At 37.1% G+C, this 22,549-nt stretch overlaps 1 protein-coding gene across 2 annotated transcripts in view; it reads right to left on the bottom strand.

Annotated features, from left to right (window-relative positions):
* Nucleotides 1-22,549, bottom strand: part of LOC140159386 (dnaJ homolog subfamily B member 6-like) — an 82,915-nt gene that overhangs the window by 40,014 nt on the left and 20,352 nt on the right. For both annotated transcript variants that reach the window (XR_011859877.1, XM_072182843.1), the window contains exon 2: nt 1,531-1,720. Coding sequence is in view for 1 of the 2 variants with exons in the window: in XM_072182843.1 (XP_072038944.1) it covers nt 1,531-1,595 (65 nt within the window). In the remaining variant the exon portion in view is untranslated. The remainder of the gene's footprint in view (nt 1-1,530; nt 1,721-22,549) is intronic.

Raw genomic sequence — 22,549 nt, 5'->3', positions numbered from 1 at the left:
GAGCAGCCGAGGCTGACGCAACCTCACTGGATAGTATGCTAAAGCAACAGAGCCCAAAACTAATGCTATTACAGTGTTGAATGCTTACAAACACAACATTACACTGCCTTTTCAATATAATATCCAGCATCATTGAACATGCATGATGTAAATTGTACTTTAATTTCATATATTACATGAAAACTGTCCAAACTTTTCATTTCATGATCCAGGTTTAGAAGATGTTTATATTTCGCAAGGCGATTATAAAAATTTCCCTCAAAAGTAGTAATATTTAAAGTATTTCCCACAATTAATATACTCACAGTTGTAGCTACAGTGTGCGATGGTGGGCGGCAGAGCCCACCACTCAGTTTTGAAGCCCACCACTCAGCTTCAATTTTAGCACTGGAGCCCACCACTCAGAAGCCAAAATTATACCATTTGGTCCATTTTGGCAAAAATGGCCAAATATGCAAGATTTTCATCAAATGCCACCCAGCACTAAAAATATTCTAGCTGCAACCCTGTTCTTACTGCACACAAAAAGAATCTTTACCCTTGAAACAAAAGCGATTTCTTAAAACACTCAAATTAAATTACCCAATAATGCACCTTGATAGATGAAGAATTTTGTTCACCATACGTTGAAACCTCATTTGGAAATTGGCACGACGCAGCTTTATTTCCCCTGAGTTATACCCATCTGAATGATAAAAGGTAGACTTTCATCAAAAGTGACAAATATGGATATTTTTTCCTTCAGGGTAATTCCCTTTTGTAAAGGGCTCTGTTAGCCCCTGTTCCAATATCTGTGTGTTAGCTGTGTGCATAATCTGCATGTTTTGAGGAAAAAGTCTGAACATAAATTTTGACATTTTTGCTCTCTTTTGCATTCAAATTGGTACGTAAGCTGTGGAAATAAAATCGCATTGAGCCGAATGAAGTATCATAATACATAGAGCAAAATTCTCCATACATGTATCGACCACTCTATTTGGTAAATTAATTTTAAGTGTCTCTAAGAAATAGATGTAATTAGATACTTTTTGTACACAGTATATACTTCTTTATTTGGGAAAGCAAATTTTCCTCCAAATGGCAAAATTTCCCTGGAAGAGAGAGGCTTCCTTGATTCCACATTTTTCCAGGCAAGATTTTACTACTCAAACATGCAGGCCTACTGCCTAAAGGGAATCAGAAAGGTTATCCTCCATACCACCTAACGAACACTTTCTCCTTTACGTTCTACATGTCTCTCATTCCTGACTTTGGGCTACCAAAAGAGTATTATTAAGTCATCTTTGCTCTCTTGCTGAAACTTCACAGTTGGTTTGGGGACATCTTACATTGTTTAACCACAAAATTCCAATCCTAGTACTAACCCACCTTGAACGTGGATACTGACTCTGTGTATTATTCAATAGTTCTCATCATTGATAGAACTTTTTGATAAAGCTATCTACTCTTTAAATGTATTCCAAATACTTTCTTCCCACTCTACACTACCTATTTACACTCCACCTATAAATAAAGTGAAGTTCAACTTACGATTTTCTGATCTCTGCATCAGTGGAACCCCTGTGTACCCCGAGTATATCGTAGTAATCCACCATTTTGTTGACTAAAGCTTGATCACTCCAAGCAGAACCAGCTACACACGGCGGCACGGCTCGCTACCTCCTGAGAGTGATGATATGATACCCAGCCAGTGTTTCTAGATGGTTGTAGTCACCAGGATCTGCAAATATAAAAGAACAAAAAATAAGAGGAGTAAGATTTAGCAAAGTTACAACCTGCCTTGAAGGTGGATGTGATGTATCGATCACCAAAAAAAAAGAAAACAACAAATCACCATCCTTTAAAAAAAGATATCTACAAGTACATTTTGTACATTTAATGCAATATATACTGCAGACATTATTTTGTGAAGGTTTTAGTTGTTCCTGTAAATTTCAATTACTGGGGCCAAAATAACAACACCTCAATATTCGGTAATATAAAGAACTCACACAATTTCTCAAGCTTAAAAATCTCACAAAATTTACTCTAAGCAGCAAGACTGTACATGAGATACATGTGTAAATCATAATTGAAAATAGTTACATATTAAAAGATATTAATCAAACTATCACGCTATGAAATGATGTATGGTATGCATACAATTTTCATCTCTGTAAAATAAACAAAAGTCCTAATTAAACAAAGTACTTCACAATCCGATAAATAGATTTGACATCTTTTAAAACAAAATACAGACATAAATAGTAAAAAACTTTCTCCCGCATAATGATAATTCAAATAGCAGCACATCTTTAATAATAAATTTTACATCTTTGTGCAAGTTCTACCTTGCCTGGATAAAAATGCTCCCACGTCTGCAGTGATACTATTGAGCACTTGAATATCAATTCCACACGCTAATGGAACCAAAGCACTTGGGGAAAACACTGGGGACTTCATATTAAATGCAACATGGTTCAACTTATGGACACTCATTTTGCACAAGGCAAAAGGTACCGTACTGATAAAATTTCGTGCTATGAACTGACAAAATACCAGCCTGCGCGCCTGTGTTTATGTGCGTGCTCTTATATGCATAACAGAGGCCTAGATTATGATATGAAACTGCAGGGCACAAACTGTCAAATTTGTAGCTGCAAAATGGAATATTAATCTCAGTGGTGTATTTTGTAATAATCTAATCTAATTTTCTTTTAAAACAAAATTGGCTAACATCTTTATCTTTTTAAATGTCAACTGAATGTATGTATATTTGATGGACCTGCCTGGGTATATCATGGCATGAAAAATCAATTTTGCTATAAGGTCCAAGAAGGTAAGTAGATATTATGAGCAGTAGTTGAGCACTAGACGATATTTTTTTTTCTTGTGATGAGAAATTTGATCTTTTCAATATGTACCACTTATCGTACAAACACAGCATGATATTTTTCTTTCCGTTTTTTCTTTTCAAGTAACTCATTATCATTTCATATTTTCAAAGACACAAAACAAGACAAATTGTCAACTCAAATTTCAATCCATTTGTTGTTGCATAAATATACACATACAATGTAGAAGACTACCAGTTGTATATAAGTGTAATATTTTTGCACAACATTAATTTTCACCTTTTTCGCACTCAACACCACAAATATAATACTGCGGAAAACATTTTTCATGCATCTACAGGTCTACGTACGAAAACTCAAAATCACCAACTTAAGAACAAGTGATTAAGCAGTTCAAAAGCGACAAAGTGTGAAAAATGACATACGCCAAAATTACCACTTAAGTTTTACAGTAGATCATGTTTAAAAGCCATATACCCCAGTGGTTACGCATCAATCCAGATACAATCCACAGAGGGCATCTTCCAAAATCGTCACGCAACTTATTTTCACAAACCGTATATTTTTACTTCACTTCTTCATCCTTGCAATGCAAATTTTCATCTCGAAACTGTTCCAATGCCATTTTGCAATCAGTATTATTTATTCCAAATACGAGGATCACACCGACAAAACGGGTGTAACATCACAAATCAATACAGGTAAATATGTGCTTGCGGCAAAATTCACAGTTCTCTTGTTCTTGCTTGGCAGCGAAAACAAACTTAGTTGACAGTCCAACGGTACGATGCAGCATTACATGAAAAGGTCAAGACGTTAAAGTAGCCACCACAAAGACTATAAATATCCTGTATATCTTGAAGCCGTGTAACTCTATCTAGGGGGTCTCAATGATACAATGCCTCGAGCCTGTCCCTTCATTATGAAATCGATCACTTGTGCAGGAGTCAATTTGAGATGTTATTCCTTCCAGACCATCTAACTTCCTATCTGCTACTTATAAATATTATTGCTATCTAATTTATTTGTCAATGTCATGGCTAGTAATGAAGTGTGCACCCTAGCCTGCTTTGCAATCCCTTTTGACAAACAAATTCCAGCTATGCCCTTCCATAAAACACAACACATCCTTTTTTTCTAGGGGCATCACAAATTTTAATGGATGGGAGCGTTTCTCATTCTGAACTTGTTTTCATTGTGTTGTGAGATGAGTTGATATTGAAGAATGAATTTCAAAAGGGTCTATGAAGTAGACTACGTGCACCATGTTTTGAATCGTCAGGTACAATGTACATCCATGATCTAAGGAGATCATAATTTGGCAATGAAGCCTTCCTGATGTAATGGTGCCTTTCTGTGATCAAAAAACAATATTGCGGACCAGTCATCACTTGTCATTGTAGCTCTAATTTGATAATTATAGAATAAAACATGTTTTATTTTATATAGCTTGGAAAGATAAATTCAAACTATAAAAAGCAAAAACTGTGTATTTACATGTACATAGCAGAAAATTTGGAATTACCTAAACTAAATGCTTGTCTGCACAAAAATTAATCACATGAAAATTACCACTTTTGAAGTACTTGTGTGCAAAATGCCACTTTAATTTGATTTCTAAGCCTGCTTTCTATCTCAGTCATCCAGGCCTACTTATATTGTATCCATTTCATTCTCAAACATCAAGTCCTTGTTGAGACATTTTTGAGACATTTACACTGTAACATTTTATATACACTCATGTTGCCACTGACACTAAAACCTAATCTCAAATTGCTTGTTAAAATACCGTCAGTGCCATTATACGAGGCTAAGAGCTAATATGCCAGCAAACTGTTTGAGATAATATACATCAGCCATTCAGTCAAGTGTAACACATAGGACACAGATGCGACTTTCTCAATAAATGATGTGCACATGATTTCCATGGCAAACAAACTGTGACCATTCTATGCCTTGCAATAAACTTGGCACACCTTGAATGATATGTCTTTTACATTGTACATATAATATTTTATAAGTCACAAACTAATTATGTAATCATATAATGCCAATTTCAATATCAAATGTTCTAATCCAAAGCAACATACATATCTTAACCTAACTTATCCCTAAAACTCAACCCTTAATCCTAACCTAACCCTAAATCCTAACCAGTAACCATAATCCTAAAACCTAACTCTATACAAAACCCAACCCTAACACTTAACTCTAAACCTTAAACCTAACTTTATATTCTAAAACCTAACCTTGTATTCTAAACATAATACTATACCTAACCCTAAATCTAATCCTAAAACTTACCTAGCCTTAAAACGTAACCCTAAAAGCCAACACTATATCATAACCCTTAATATCCTAACCCTAATCCCGTAAACACACCGCTAACCATATCATGACCCTTGAGAAACCATACCCGAGACTACATTCAGACATTTATTAAATTTATATAAATTCACTCATTTTAGAAACATTTCAGGGCAGCAATGGGGTTTCAACATTCACTAACATACCACCGTTTTTCTAACTAGGCTATCGTTTTACTACGACTTAACCTCAAGGTATTTTTTCTATTTCGGTGTTAATCAGGCTAACTGCTGTGAAGCTTTTACTGATCTGTTATGTATCAATGTGACCAGTATCATGGCCAATTAAACAGCGACTGTTGAAATTGGCTACCGAGAGAGCTCTCTGATGAGTCTGTATGTCAGACAGCCTGTTCGGTGCTCTGGAATGTTGACGACTCTAAAAATACACTGTGTTGAATTATACAGATCTATGCAAAATTGCACCAACAAAAAAATATACATTTTTACATTAATTATGACTACTATGTGTATGTATAATGTTTTTTTCATATTCTACTTACTATACATGTCCTTCACAGATCAAGAGATTTAGATTTAAAAATGTTTAACCCCCCACCCCCTCGAAGTTGAATATTTTGTGTATGCAGTACAGATAATCACAATTTTAGTGAATAAGTTAACTTATTATTAACTCTCAGACTGCAGATGACAAGTTTTAATTTTTTTTGAATTCAAAAATTTTGGAATTGTAAATTTTCATGACCATATTTGGAATCAGCATGATATTTTGAGAAAATGTCTCAAAACTTGGACGTTTTTATGTTGAAGCACATGGCTAGCATGCAGTATATTAATTTTCTGTACCACTTCTCTTGGACAATTTGTCAATACATACAATCATACGATGGTGTTTGCCATTCTGTCTGCATGCACCAAAATCCGATCGACAGGGAAACAATGCATTCTACAGGTCAACAAATGTTCAATATCAAAAGTAACAAAGTAAACTGGAGCAACCACAACAAAGTTCACAAAGAAAACAAACAAGATAGGAACTCTTGTCACATAGGGGCTAAATTCAGTAATCAACTTCAAGCGTGAACATTTTGTACTTTCCATGGTTAATTTAGAATCCACAAATTTCTTTTAATTTATTACGGTAATAGTTTGTCTCAAAGCCCCCACTTGCATATAGTAAAACCACTACTTCTTGAGCATTTTTCCTGCTGGGTTGAGCTGGATTCCTGTCCAACAGCTCATCCTACAGTTTGTTTATAACCAAAATTCAATAAAACAAAAAATACCTGCATTACATTGTATCACTAGGTTTTCAACTTGGGCTTTGAGACAAACTATTAAAATTAAAATGGCCTAATATTAAAACATTTTAGATGGTTTCATGTGAAGGGGTGCAATTCAAACATAACTACTCAGAACTACAAGATTCACCAACAATTATAACCACTAAAATAATACCGCTATAATATTTCACACTGATGCATGAAGTTGAGACCAAATTGATGTGAACTTATTCAGGAATAAAATTTGTAGCTAATGTGCATTGTTGCTTGAAGAATATAAGTGAGCTGAATTTGATCAAATCGGATGTTATTTCAGTGTGTGTGATGGCACCCATTAGATGTTGCCGCCTATATCGAGCACTAGCATTGTTTAGTTGCTATGATACAAGCAACATCTTGGGTCACAAAGGAAATACTTCAGAGTTCCCACAGTAAAGTAATTCATTCAAAAATCTATATGTACAAAGTATTTGAACTCTTCTACATCTACATATGTACAAAGTATTTGAACTCTTAACTTCAACGTTCCAAATGATAGTAGATGTAATTTTAAGTCAATGAGTATTACTCAATTTAAGCAGTTGTTTTTGATAAAACCAGTGTAATATGTCTTTTAATCTGAATTTTCATGTTTTCTCAATTGTTTTCAATTTCATGTGCCATTTATAATGTATTTTTACACAGCCGTGACGTTAGTCACGGCTGTGTCTTTTTTCTTACAGGTTCTTTCTTCTTCTTCTGTCAATCTTTACATTGCTCTAGCACTCACATGCTTAGATCGATTTTGACCTAACTTAGTCACAATGATCATTCACCGTGCACCTACAAGTTACATGAAACTCATGGGGTCAAAGGTCACGCAGAGGTCATAGGGGTCAAAAACGTGATTTCAACTAAAAATGCATCTTCTCCCACAACTTACGTGGGACAGCGACGCCACTAGCACACATGCATTAATATTACCCAGTGTCTATGTGGTGTACACAGATTTGGGGTCAAAGGTCATTAAGGGGTCACTTCCGGTATAAAATGAAATATCTCCAAAAATTTTTATTAGCTAAACAAAACATAGGCCAGTAACGGTATGTTGACATATGAGTTGTAGTAACCCAGTGTATATGTGATATTTTTTTATATGGAGTCAAAGGTCATTAAGGGGTCACTTCCGGTATAAAAACGAAATACCTTTAAAATGCATCTTCTCCCACAAATTATAGTCACAATGATCATTCACCGTGCACCTACAAGTTACATGAAACTCATGGGGTCAAAGGTCACGCAGAGGTCAGAGGGGTCAAAAGCGTGATTTCAACTAAAAATGCATCTTCTCCCACAACTTAAGTAGGACAGCGACGCCACTAGCACACATGCATTAATATTACCCAGTGTCTATGTGGTGTACACAGATTTGGGGTCAAAGGTCATTAAGGGGTCACTTCGGTATAAAATGAAATACCTTCAAAAATTTTTATTAGCTAAACAAAACATAGGCCAGTAACGGTATGTTGACATATGAGTTGTAGTAACCCAGTGTATATGTAATATTTTTTATATGGAGTCAAAGGTCATTAAGGGGTCACTTCCGGTATAAAAACGAAATACCTTTAAAATGCATCTTCTCCCACAAATTACGTAGGACAGTGACGCCACTTGCACATATGTATTATAATTACCTAGTGTCTACGGGGTGTACACAGATTTGGGGTCAAAGGTCATTAAGGGGTCACTTCCGGTATAAAACAAAATATCTTCAAAAAATTTTATTAGCTAAGAAAAACGTAGAACAGTAACGGTATATGCACACATAAACTGTGGTTACTCAGTGTACATGTATATGTGGTATTTTTTAATTTGGGGTCAAAGGTCATTAAGGGGTAACTTCCGGTATAAATAGATATACTTATAAAATGCATCTTCTTCCACAAATTACGAGGACAGTGACGCCACTTGCACACATGCATTGGTGTTACCCAGTGTATATGGGGTGTACACAGATTTGGGGTCAAAGGTCATTAAGGGGTCACTTCCGGTATAAAACGAAATACCTTCAAAAAATTTTATTAGCTAAGAAAAAGCGAAGGACAGTGACGGTATGTTCATATATGAATTGTGGTTACTCAGTGTATATGTGGTATTTTTTTTATTTTGGGTCAAACGTCATTAAGGGGTCACTTCCGGTCTGAGGCGAAAACCCCTTCAAAATATATGAAAACCCTTCTGGCACAAATAACATGGCATAGTGATGCCACGTGCAAATGTGCATTGACATTAGCCAATGTCTATGGGGTTTTCATATATTTTGGGGTCAAAGGTCATTAAGGGGTCACAACACGGCTGTGTTCGTGGTCTTAGACCACAGCTAAGTCTAGTCTGATTTATTACTGTATATAAATATTATGCTTCTTGTTCACAATGTAAATGCAGGGCCTCCTTGGAAATCAGTGTTTGACATTGAAGGAGCTACCCTGGGTAAAGAAAGTTTAAATAAAATAAAATAAACGTTTCTTTCTTTTGATTTATACCGTACATGTACGTATATACTTTCATCATGGACATTTCACAAAACAAGTCTTCAAAGTGGAACCTGTTGAGCACTTCAATTCACTACCAGTTGAACTCAAGTCAACTTACAGAGTGACACAAATCAGGTCGTCAGCAACAACTGAATTGCTAAAAGCGTTTGACAATTGCTACTAGCATTTCAGCACAAGCAATTTGTCTCTCGCTGGCTACAACTGCTAGTATGATTTTTAAACTCGCTATGTGTACACAGATATAGATCAAACATTGGATCAGTTGTATTAAAAACCAAGTACTAATTCTTACTATAATTCACCAGAATCTGTCTGTTTGTTTGTTTGTCTGTTTGTCTGTCCGCCTCTTTTCTCGGCGACTAGGGGTCGCACGTTCCTCAAACTTGGTGGGTGGGTGCAGCTTGGTGGGTGGGTGCAGCTTGGTATGAGGAAGAACGAGTTTATATTGGTTAGTGGGTCAAGGTCACCCAAGGTCATCCAGGGGTCAAATTAGTAAAAACTGTTTTTCTCGGAGACTGGGGGGCGCACGTTCCTCAAACTTGCCGGGTGGGTGCGTCTTGACCCGGGACAGAACAAGTTTGTATTGGTTAGTGGGTCAAGGTCACCAGAGGTCATCTAGGGGTCAAATTAGTAAAAACTGTCCTGTGGGTATGAAACTTGGTGGGTAGGTGCATCTTGACCTAGGACAGAACAAGTTTGTATTGATTAGTGGGTCAAGGTCAACCAGGGGTCATCTGAGGTCAAATTAGTAAAAACTGTTTTCCGTCTATTTTCTCGGAGACTAGGGGTCGCACGTTCCTCAAACTTGGTGGATGGGGGCATCTGGACCTCAGACAGAACAAGTTTGTTTCAGTTAGTGGGCCAAGATCACCCGAGGTCATCCAGGGGTCATCTGAGGTCAAATTACTAAAAACTGTCATATGGGCATGAAACTTGGTGGGTACAGTCAACATTTAGAGCCAAATTTTGAAAGGTCATTTCGAGGTCACAAGGGGTCATCTGAGGTCAAATTAGTAAAAACTGTCCTATGGGCATAAAACTTGGTGAGTACAGTCACCATCAGCCAGGTAATCGCGACAGCCGAGAACCGCCAAGGAAGAACCAGCTTATATTGGTTTGTGGATCAAGGTCACCCATGGTCATCCAGGGGTCAAATTAGTAAAAACTGTTTTTCTCGGAGACTTGGGGTTGCACATTCCTCAAACTTGACGGGTGGGTGCGTCTTGACCCGGGACAGAACAAGTTTGTATTGGTTAGTGGGTCAAGGTCACCAGAGGACAGAGGTCATCTAGGGGTCAAATTAGTAAAAACTGTCATATGGGCATGAAACTTGGTGGGTAGGTGCATCTTGACCTAAGACAGAACAAGTTTGTATTGATTAGTGGGTCAAGGTCACCCAGGGGTCATCTGAGGTCAAATTAGTAAAAACTGTTTTCCGCCTATTTTCTCGGAGACTAGGGGTTGCACGTTCCTCAAACTTGGTGGGTGGGTGCATCTGGACCTCAGAACAAGTTTGTTTCTGTTAGTGGGCCAAGATCACCCGAGGTCATCCAGGGGTCATCTGAGGTCAAATTAGTAAAAACTATCGTATGGTTTCTGTTAGTGGGCCAAGATCACCCGAGGTCATCCAGGGGTCATCTGAGGTCAAATTAGTAAAAAGTATCGTATGGGCATGAAACTTGGTGGGTACAGTCAACTTTTATAGTCAAATTTTTGGAAGGTCATTTTGGGGTCATCCGGGGTCACCCAGGGGTCATCAGGTCTAATTAGTAAAAAATGTCGTATGCGCATGAAACTTGGTGGGTACAGTCAACTTTTAGAGTCAAATTTTTGGAAGGTCATTTTGGGGTCATCCAAGGTCAAATTACTAAAAACTGTCATATGGGCATGAAACGTGGTGGGTACAGTCAACATTTAGAGCCACATTTTGGATGGTCATTTTGAGGTCACAAGGGTCATCTGAGGTCAAATTAGTAAAAACTGTCCTATGGGATAAAACTTGGTGAGTACAGTCACCATCAGCCAGGTAATCGCGACAGCCGAGAACCGCCAAATACGGGTAACCGCCTAGTTCCAATAATTCATGAAATCAGTTTATCACGTACACAAAATTAATAAGTTATTGACAACTTTAAGAGTAGGGTAAACTCAATATTTTATTTTCAAATTGATCAACTTCATAAACACCAAATCAATGATGATAATGATGATGACAACGACAACGGCAATGACAATAAATGATAATGTACTTCAATCAAGTATCCAAAGAGGGCTTCTACATAAATGCAAAGTTATCTACCAGTTCAGCCCTCAAATTAATAAAAGGCATTGAAGGCAATTGCCTTATTTCTTGCTTTTTGCGTTCCAATGCAGCTACCACCAAAATATCAATGCATGAATATTCTTTTTGTATAACAATGTTTACAACGGTGCTTTAAAATCATGGATTTAAAAACATGTGAAACAATTCAAAATTGGTAATGTGTGAAAAATTAAGCACACAAGACTGTCCACTATTACGGTGTGCATCTATTACGGTGTGCATCCTGTTCACCGGGCCTGTTCATCCAGGGTTTTCTTAGGATTTCAAGTACATCTTCCTGAATGAAAACAATTTACTTCCCAATGTTGAAGTACATGGTTATTCCATAAGCATTCTAAAGTACACTCTACATGGTGTTTAAATTTGACACATTTGCACTTTCGCCACTACTTTGAAGTTGCAATTTTTATGTTCAATGTTCGTTTGTTTCAAGAATTCGGCATGAGTCGGCAAGGCAGCTTGTAATCAACAATTAGAGAACAAACGATAGGAATTTTGTTTTTGTTTTTACTATCCTCTACCGTGTGATAGACGACAGGCAGGTCCAATATTTTGAGTAGTGGATGCCAGCGCAGCCAGTATCCACTATGATAAAAATATTGGACCTGCCTGTCGCTCTATCACACGATAGAAATAGTAAAAACAAACATTCTATCGTTTATTCTCATTCTTAGTCAGTTAAATATTATTTTAATAACTATTTTTAAAGCAAATATTATGTTACCGTCAGGCCGCGACAAATTTTATGTTTTAGCTTGCCCGATCGGGCAGGCAATATCCAAAAATTGGTTGCCCGAAATTGCCCGAAATTAACTCATATTCCGGCAACAATTGTCGACAAAGTTACATACCGTACTCATCATGCAGTGCAGTGCATAGTACCGTAAGTGTGCCGAATTTGGCAGTTTCATTCTTATGGAAATCCAATACTTTTCTCAGTTAAGTTGATAAATAAATGACATTCATGAAATGCATAAAAAATGAACATTTCATTCAATTATTTCACTGTTTGTTTCTTACATGTGGAAAATAATGTGTATTTTATGTGAAATTTTGTCAGTAAAGTCACGGCGATTTACTTATTTCGCCAACCCCTACTACATCTCAATCTCAATCATACGCAAATACATGGCCAGCTGGCGTCATTGGCGTCATGATATTTGCAACGAAACAGGTTCTATAATTGGCCAAACTTCCAATACGTCACGTAACGGCATGATGTTCATTAGCATATACACATGTATATGTCTGCAAGTCTGGTGTGGGATACGAGTGCCTAGCGAAATTTAAGTTCCATTTCAAGAATTTTTCTACTTTGTTTTGATGTTTTTTCACTTCTGTGAACACGCCAAGTTGGACAGAAATACTCCATTTTAAATCATCAAGCTTTAATTGGTTTAAATTTAGACTTGCCCGATCGGGCACAGCTCTTCAGAGTTTTAATTGCCCGACAAAAAATGTGATTGCCCCGGGCTATCGGACAGGCGATTTGTCGCAGCCTGGTTACCGTCATAAAAACTCCCCTTTTTCTAAAGTGAACGAAACTTGTTTACAACTTCACGTCTTTTGTTGCATGTACTGCTAGCGCGTCCGAGTATTCCGCACTGTCTATGCATACAACGCGATACATATGCACACCTCTACGAGCATGTTACGATAGACGACACCCAAAATCATGCAATTGTCCAATCAGATTATGTGTCTACGAAATAGACCACTCCCACTGATTAATAATCAGAAATGGAGGCAGCACTCGCACAGGAAAGCCAAGGAGCAGCAAGCTCTATATGCCTTTTTATAGTAAAAAAAATGTATATTTTTGAGTAAAAAAACAACAACAACGCAACTTTAAATTCAAACTTGCCTTACGTTTTCTGACATTTGGAAGCATTGCATGTATAAAATACATGTATGTCATGATTAATTGGTATCAACTGTGAAGTGCAAATACGTATGGCCACTCATGGATTTTGCTTAATTTTTCACTCCAAAATACCATCATCAAGGAAATCACATCATTATCGGGTATCAAAATCATGATGAAAAGTTGTGGATTCAAAATGAATTATTTTTGCAAATGTCACTGGAAATTGGCTGGGGTGGGTGGGGGTGTGTGTGTGGGGGGGTGTTGCAGAGGTGTGTGTGATCTTTAGGTTCCACAAATGGGTAATGTTTTACAATCCCATAAAAGTCCGATGTATACTCCACTTCGCGAGAAGCTGTGATGAAAAAATTAATTCGCAGCTTCGCGCGAAGGCATTCATGTACATTTGTATACTTCATCAAAATATCGCCGAGTATCGCGAAGAATTGTTGCCCGCTCTGTGCTTTCATATAGAAACTTCGCTGGCCTACCCCCCAAAAGTTGAACCAAATCCAACTCTCCGCGAAGCGAAGAAACCTGCTCCGCGAAGGAAATTCCTAAGTGTGTCCTAAGTAAGTCGTAAAATTTCAGCTCAAATCACTTCGCGGCCTGCGAAATCACAACAACCCAAGAAGCTCCTCCCAGGAATGCACTTCCTCCATAACATTGGCATCAATCCATCTTTGAATGACATGACATGTCTGCTATCTCTAATCGACCAACTCCCACCGCCACAAATTCCTGTCACACATTTTCCATCTCATCGTCATGAGCACACTCATAGACAAGACCTAAGATGCAGTTCAAGTTCGAGATGGCTGCCCGATTTAAAAACAGCTCTCTGCGGGTCATTTGGAATTGATACTCCTAACAACACTTTCAATGAACATTCCAGATATAAACATAATCAGACTAGTCCGCAGGCTTTGAGTGTCATAACATGGGCCGTGCTGCTATCTACATCAGCAGACGTTTGTTACGTTTTATAATTAATTATCAAATCAATGCAGTAAACGGATTAAAGCCGAATAAAACAAGTCCTGAGCGCATGTTATGAGAAGTTCAAACAAGGATGAAAGCGTCTACAGGATTCTTCCTGAAGGTCAACGTGCCGATAATCAATTTATGAAGATCTATTGGTTAATTTGACCGTACACCTGATGCCCCGTACCGTAGGAATTAATATTGTAAGACACAGCATTCTTGTAGTATAAAATGTTCCTACATTGTGTAATTTGGAAATAACTCCTATTTTTGCTGCACAAATATTTTAGCAAAATTGTTGTACATTTTTGCCACCGCATACCGGTACTACAAGTTCAAAACTCTATTTCTAAGGGTCATTTTACAGGAAAAATTGTGCTCCTTTAAGGTGATTTTTTCCCCAAACATGCACCCATATCTGATGATTTTAACTTGCCCCATTCCTTGATAATTTTTCAAACCTGGAAAAAATTAACTTAAGTCAGTATGTCAAAATATTTTTTAAATGATGCTTCATTCAAAATTGACATGTGACGCATGATACGTCAGTATGTCAAATTCATATCCCTATACAGAAATAGTAGCGTGTGTCACATATTTACGACAAAGTGACATACATTATGTCATTGATACGCCACATCATGCAAAATATGGGGAATGTTGTACACAATTTTCCCATTGAGTGAGATATGCCAAATTAATTAGTAATAATATCTAATTAATTAATGACATGCTTGTCTTGAAAATTTGTCACAATGTACATACAGAGCATAATATATAGATTTATGGAACTTAGCTTATCTCATTTGTCAAAAATGGCTGATACGACGGTATGTCATCTGGGCAACGAAATATATACACAATTTTACATGCACCATTAGAAGGTCACTACACAAACAACTGGTGAACAACATATAGAACTAGATTCCTGAGAGGCCTTCGTTATTGAATATAAGCCTCACAGGGATACTCTCCTGCCCATGATTAGGTATGCTAAGTACTCCTTATTTTCACTGCAATGTCCACAAGTCATGTCAAATTTACATTTCATTAACAAGCATATGAGACCAGTCAAAACAATGAGAACCGCAAGGTAATAAACATTTAGATGCATGTGTAAAATTTGTACTGTGCATATTTTGCAGCACATGTAAAAGATTATATCATTTATACATTAAATAATGATGCTGTTTGAGGGATGGACCATGTTCATTTTACATACAAAAATAGTTTGTACGCTAATTTAATTTTGAATGTTACGAGTAATAAGCAAATGCACCGAAGGGGAGAATCCATCACTGATATATATTTTTGTAAATACTGATTGCACACAATGTGTATTTTATAGTCGAGGCATACCCTAAGTTACAAACAGTAAATGAGATAAAGTAGTTGAATATTAACTATTGACGATACAAATAATAAAATATGTTTGTAATAAAATAACCTTGTGTTTGCCAACAATTTCCTACACTGTAACAGTTGTATAAGTAATTGATATTTTCTAAAACAATTATGATGTTAAGGGCTGGGGTATGAACGTTTGGACAGTATTTATTTTGGGACATCAGAGCACATCAGACATATCGAATTGCATTCTGAATACGAAGAATGTCATTCTGATATCAAATAATTTTCATTTTTTGAAATTAGCAATTTAATACACATTTTATGGCAAATCATTAAAATTGATATTTTTGATATTTAACAGTACTTGAAGTAAACTTTATAAATCTGATGACTTATACTTAAAGTGTATGTAGGTGGGATGAAAAGCCGACGATCAATTGAAAATTTTGACCTTTAGTTTGAAGATATGGATTTTTTTCCCAAAACACCAAAAAAAATAGGTCTTTTGGGGAAAAAAATCCATATCTTCAATATGAAAGGTCAAAATTTTCAATTGACCGTCGGCTTTTCCTCCCTGCTACATACACTTTAAGAATATATCATTAGATTTATATAATTTACTTCGAGGACTGTTATATATCAAAATTTGAAAAATATCAAATTTTTATAATTTGTCATAAAATTTGTATTATATTGTGATTTTCAAAAATGAAAATTATTTGATATCAGAAAGACATGCTTCAGATTCAGAGTGCAATTCGATAGGTCTGAGGTGCTCTCATGTCCTACAAAAAATACTGTTGAAACGCAATAAACGCTCATTTTAGATCCCTTAATTTGGAAATTAAAAATTGGTGTGATTGATTGGTTGAACTTGAAATATTACCTTTTTCATGGCCATCAATGTTCAGTTTTATCAACAACAAAAAAAGGAAAGATAAATCTATTTAGTCCTCAGTACGAGCACACAGTGATTATGTTTATTACAAGAGACAGGCAGTTGACAAAATAAGGATGTTGCTAAATGTGTCTATTTGTGTCAAAGAATGCTCAGCTATATCTTTTGGCACAAAAACCTAAATAGTTTAATCCACAAGATTATGAACCTTCAATACTAATTAAAATCTTTGTCGTTCCAAATACTGTGAAATGTGAACCAGCTATTTTCCCCCAAAGTCAAATGTAGGGAAGTATTAGGGAACAAACCAAAAGATTGATGATGTCCAATAAATGAAAGTCCTTTTGTTAGAACGTTAGGAGGCTGACCCCCTCTCTTATGTTAAGTTACATGTACGTAAGTGTGAAATGTTGAAATTCAAATCTGAAAGATCAATTTCAACCAATATTTTCACTACTTTTTTACAAACGTAATATAGAACTTTTTGACCCCATTTTCCCCCACTGACAAAAGGAATTTCATTTATAGGATATCATTAAACTTTTGGTTTGTTCCCTTAGTAGTACAGTAGTTCTGGAAAAATTATTCAACTTCCAGAGTTGACAAATACTCACAGACTACTACAGACCATGTACCAACAGTCAAAGTCCCCGTGTATTGTACAGTGTGATTTCTCGCATATTCATGAGGGCCGATTGTTCGATCGTGTCGTGTCTAACAATCACGCCAGCGCTGGGTGCCTTCGCGTTTACGCGATAGAGCGTTGCGTGCTTTCGCGATTACGCGATAGACCATGAAAATACGCGGTAATTGTGTAGCAGTCTCGCCTGTACTCGCATTTCATGGAACAATCAGCCCTCATTATCGGATGATGCGGAGACTTTGACTGGTGGTACGCTCTCTGTAGTACTCTGTGCAAATACTGTACCCTCAGTGGTGTAGCCAGGGGAAATGGGCAGCTGCCCCCTGCAAGAAGTCTTGCCCCCTTCTCCCCCCTGTGGAATGCTAGCCACCCTGATATATTCAAGATATTTAGGCATTTCTTCTACTTTTTAGCCCATTTTCATCAACGTTTTCCCCTTGAAAGTTGCCTTGCCGGCTCCCCGGCTATACCACATGATGGCTATGAAACTTTTTTTTAATCCGACAGACAGATAATACCTTATTCTACAAAGAGTAAAAAGACAAGTGTGTGTGTGTATACAAAAAACAGAAAAACCAAAAACCAGGTTTTGATTGCTAACATCAAATGCCATCAGTTTAAATTGTCCAAAAACATTTTCATAACCGATTATTGCTTATTGCGTAAAATAGTTCAATAATAATATGAAAGCCTGCATGCACGTATTCAGTAAAAGCATGTCCAAACTACACACTATGACAAGCAGGCCTCGGGACTGGGAGTTTTTCACATCTTGGTAAATCATGCATTCAACAGAGTACTTGAGGGGAACATAAGGGTGCATTTCATGCTATAATATTGTTATTCAAAGGCACATTTAATATTTGAGATTTCATTGACTTGGTTTACTGAAAATATCTAATTCTCGATCATGAGAGCCAACTTGGGTACGCACAGATATTTGAGTCAAGCGTACTACGTAAAGACACACACTTAGAGAGCAAGCACAGCTTTTGAGAATTGACCAATCACACTTTGAATATGGCTGTCGCTAGGTTACGGTCGAGGTTTGGTCGCACGATCATGTTATTCCACTAAAAGTATGCCAACGCAACAGTACGCAGAAGCCTCCACTCACAGGGTCCGCATTAAAAAATGCTTACCAAATTTGGGAGCGAATGCTTATGATTATGAATGGTACAAAATTGCAACACATTCCAAAATTGTGTAGCAAATGATGAAAATTGTGTAGCATTTTGCTACTGCTACGCACTTATTGCAGACACTGTCCACTCATAATAGAGAATTTAATATTTTGCCTATAGTAACTAGACCTACATGTACATGTATACTATAGCTGAGAAAAGATTAACCTGGGGTTATCAAAAAAATTCCACGAAATGTCACAAGACAAGATAACATTTTATCTCTGGCAGTGGTAACCTGATATGAGAAAAATGAAAACAAGCTTCCTCATACAACTACACTTTATGCATACTGTACACTCAGTTGTTTTTTTGTGTGTGTGTTTTTTTTAATTCCCTGTACTTGGGACTGACCCGAGGGGGGAAAAGACACACGACAGACATGTAAGCCACGAAAAAACTCCTGAGAGAAGCATGAAAATGCCCGAAAAAGAACCAAACCAAAACAAACCCAGGAGATTTCCCGAAAACTTACATCTCTGGTACAAAGATAATAACCACCACCCCCCTGCCCTTAATCAACTTCTGTTCTTATAATCAAATCCTACATGTACATCATGGAAGTTATTTAAAAATAAAATACATGGAGATGATCTGTGTCCAGTAGAAAGGAAGTAAACTTACTTGATAGTTGATACATGTAGTTCTGAATATCTATAAAAATTGGTTTGAATGAAAAAAAATTCAGATGATATTCAGTAGAAAGCTGCAGAACCGCTCTCCTAGAAGGTTACTAGGGAGAGATGAGGATGAAGTCAAAATAAACATTGGAAGTTTCACCAATCGGCTAAAATCACTCATATCTATGCAGAGCTTTTAAGTAGAGCTGTAGGAGAGCCATGCACTGTACATGCAGGAGAAAATTACTTTTGGCTCTCCTAAAAGAGTCTCAAGCTCAAAGCTCGGGACTATTTAAAAGGCCAAATTCTGAAATTTGATGGAATAATGCAATGGATAGTAAATTTGGCATGCTTTAACAGACACATTCAGTTACCGTACACTATAAAAAGTCTATTGAAATTGATATATAATTTTAAACTATTTGCTTTAAGTTCTGATAAACAAATTAAAAGTAGATTCAATTAGAAACCGCAGGATTATTATCCTCTTAAAACATTGTCCCAGCAAACAAAGAAATTATTAAGTATTAGAGATTTTTATACAAAATTAGTGGCATTTTAGAATTAAAGTATTAAAGTTGTATTCAACTGCAAAGCAGCGATCAGGGCAAAGCTGATTTTCCACAGAGGTCTGGCTTTCACCATTCACTTACCAATTATACTAAAAAAGCAAATATTGTGTAGTCAGAACCAGTCGCATAAAATACATAATAGAGAAAAGCAAGTCAATCCACTTCTTGTCAATTGCTTGTCCTAGCCAAGGAAAAAAAAAACCTTGTCTCAGTCCGACTTAGCTCCAGGGCAAGCTCAATGCCAAACGTAACAATGCACTCAATGGGAAAATTGCCTCGCAATCTTCTCACGTTTACACTTGACTTAAAATGGTGATTTCACAAAAACACTATTTAAAATTTTGGAAGTTAAATTTTCAGTCAGTTTATGCACTTTTTGATTGCGTTCTATTTTAGTGCTGTGGTTTTATGAGATATTGCTTGTAAACTTCATTGGATACCAACTTTATGTAAACTGATAAGGGTTGTTCAATTTATATTTCACTTTTCAATTTAAGGCAGGTCAGAGGGGAGCATGATCTAGCAGTGTTTGTACTTGAATTTTGAGACAAATAAAGCTGACACACAAGAGAATTGGTGTGGGTTCTATAATATAGAGGAGAAATAATGGGCTTCATTTCCATCCTATACATGAATTTTCTTGGGTGGGGAGAGCCCAAAACATTTTTGATATTGGCCTTAACTCAAGAAACGCAACACCTGTGAAAATTGTGATTGTTGGCTTCCTCAGATCAATGAATTAATATTTTAGAAATACACTGCATTTTTTTTATATTATTAAATCAAATGGCTAAAAGTGAAAAAAAACCTAGATGGATCGCGGTTCTCGGATGTCGCGGTTTTCAACGCATAGCGTCGACCGTGATGCCTCCACCAAAGGGAGTGATGTGGAATTCACAAGTTGATACAAAGCTTCAAGCCTAAAAGAGGAGACTGAATTTGACCTTAGATGACACCTCGATGACCCCAAAACAACCTTTCAATGACTCCTGGGTGACCCCAAAATGACCGCCCAAAAATTTGGCTCTAAATGTTGACTGTACCCACCAAGTTTCATGCCCATATAGTAATTATACTAATTTGACCTCAGATGACCCCTGTTGACCCCAAAATGACCTTCCAAAAATTTGGCTCTAATTGTTAACTGTACCCACCAAGTTTCATGCCCATACGATAGTTTTAAAAATTTGACCTCAGATGACCCCTGGTGACCCCAAAATGACCTTCCAAAAATTGGTTCTAAATGTTGACTGTACCCACCAAGTTTCATGCCCATATGACAGTTTTTACTAATTTGACCTCAGATGACCCCTGGATGACCTCAGATGACCCCAAAATGACCTTCCAAAAATTTGGCTCTGAATATTGACTGTACCCACCAAATTTCATGCCCATACGACAGTTTTTACTAATTTGACCTTAGATGACCCCTGGGTGACCCCAGATGACCCCAAAATGACCTTCCAAACTTTGGCTCTAAATGTTGACTGTACCTACCAAGTTTCATGGCCATATGACTATTTTTGCTAATTTGACCTCAGATGACCCCTGCATGACCTCAGGAGACCTTGACCCACTAACCAATATAAACTTGTTCTGTCTGGGGTCAAGATACACCCACCCACCAAGTTTGAGGAACGTGCGAACCCCAGTCTCCGAGAAAAGAGGTAAATAAGGAAAATGGGTCCTCTGACCTCAAATGACCTTTTACCTCAGTATATGACCTTGAACCTCACCCAAAAAAAGTAGCCAGAGTTTTTGACCATGACCCACCTATCCTGAAAATCTGAAGTCAATCTGCCCATCCATGCCCGAGATATCGCATCCGGACGGAAGGACGGACATTGCAAAAACAGTATGCCTCGCGGTGGAGGCATAAAAATGGCTCCTATAATTAAAGACAGAGATAAATGCAATTTATCGCGTCTGATGTCACTGTCAATTACGATCCTTGATTGGTTTACACAGGTTAATCAGCGCGTAAAAGGAAGGCCGATCTATCTGGTGCTGATCGGAGAAAAGGAATAGCAGCAAATGGCGAAAAAGTTCGTACTTTTACAAGGCAAAAAGCAGCTTTTCTAGGCATTGTGGACATGGTGCCTTCACCAAAGAAAGTTTCTTACTATAAAGACCTAACTTTTGAGATGGTTTGCATGTCGAAAGGTGCAAAATCAACAATAAGGCGCCCGGTTATAAATCCGCGTTCAGCAAGTCATCATCACGACACTTGTAAACAAACCGTGCTCGAGTTTGATTGACAGGTGACGTCAGACGCGATAAATTGCATTTATCTTTGTTTTTCATTATACCATCCCGCTCACCTTTTACATGAATAGAAATGCACTGTGAATCCATGTGTATTGTTTGTCAATTTGTCACCATCAAAAGTTTGCAATAAATTCATGCATTAAATTGTCAATACTTTGCCATCTAATTCATTATTCAAGTCTAAAATTGTCAATATTTTACCATCAGAAATTCAGAATTAAAGTTGGCTATACATTCAAGCCTTAAATTGTCAATATTTATTGCACTTTTCAATTTCACATGAATAGCAATGTACAGAGTATTGTAATTTTTTACTGTCAAAATATAAGATTGCAATAAATTCATATCATTTCATGCATATTCAGACCTTAATTTTAGAGGGACACTCAGAAATCCGTCAATCCCAAACTACACTATTCCCCACACATCATGTTTAGTGCTTTTAGAATTGTACTAATGCAGTAGCAACCATTTTAATGAATCAATAAGCTAAAAACTCTGTGCATTTTTCATGTCAAGAGATAGTCTGAAGAGTACATGTAGGACCACAGACCATCTTGCTCAAATAAACCGTTGAAAGTCCACCAACCGCAAAAGTCCACCAACCACGAAACCCAAGGAAAAATAATGTGGCCACAAAAAAACCCAGCTACAATGTAGGTCCTACTCGTCAGACTAGTCAGGAGAGACAAATCTTTATATGGTTGGTTGCCTAGTCTACTTCATAGCCCCTTTTGGAAATTCATATCAACTCATCTGATTGCAAGTTCAGAACAAGAACCGCTCCCATCCGAAAACCGCAACATCTTTCTCTATAGGGGCAGAGCAGTCACTGGGGATGTGTTGTGTTTGATGGAATGGCATT

This window comes from Amphiura filiformis, chromosome 8, assembly GCF_039555335.1.
Source record: "Amphiura filiformis chromosome 8, Afil_fr2py, whole genome shotgun sequence".
Taxonomy (NCBI): Eukaryota; Metazoa; Echinodermata; class Ophiuroidea; order Amphilepidida; family Amphiuridae; genus Amphiura; species Amphiura filiformis.
This window is presented reverse-complemented; position numbering and strand designations above follow the sequence as displayed.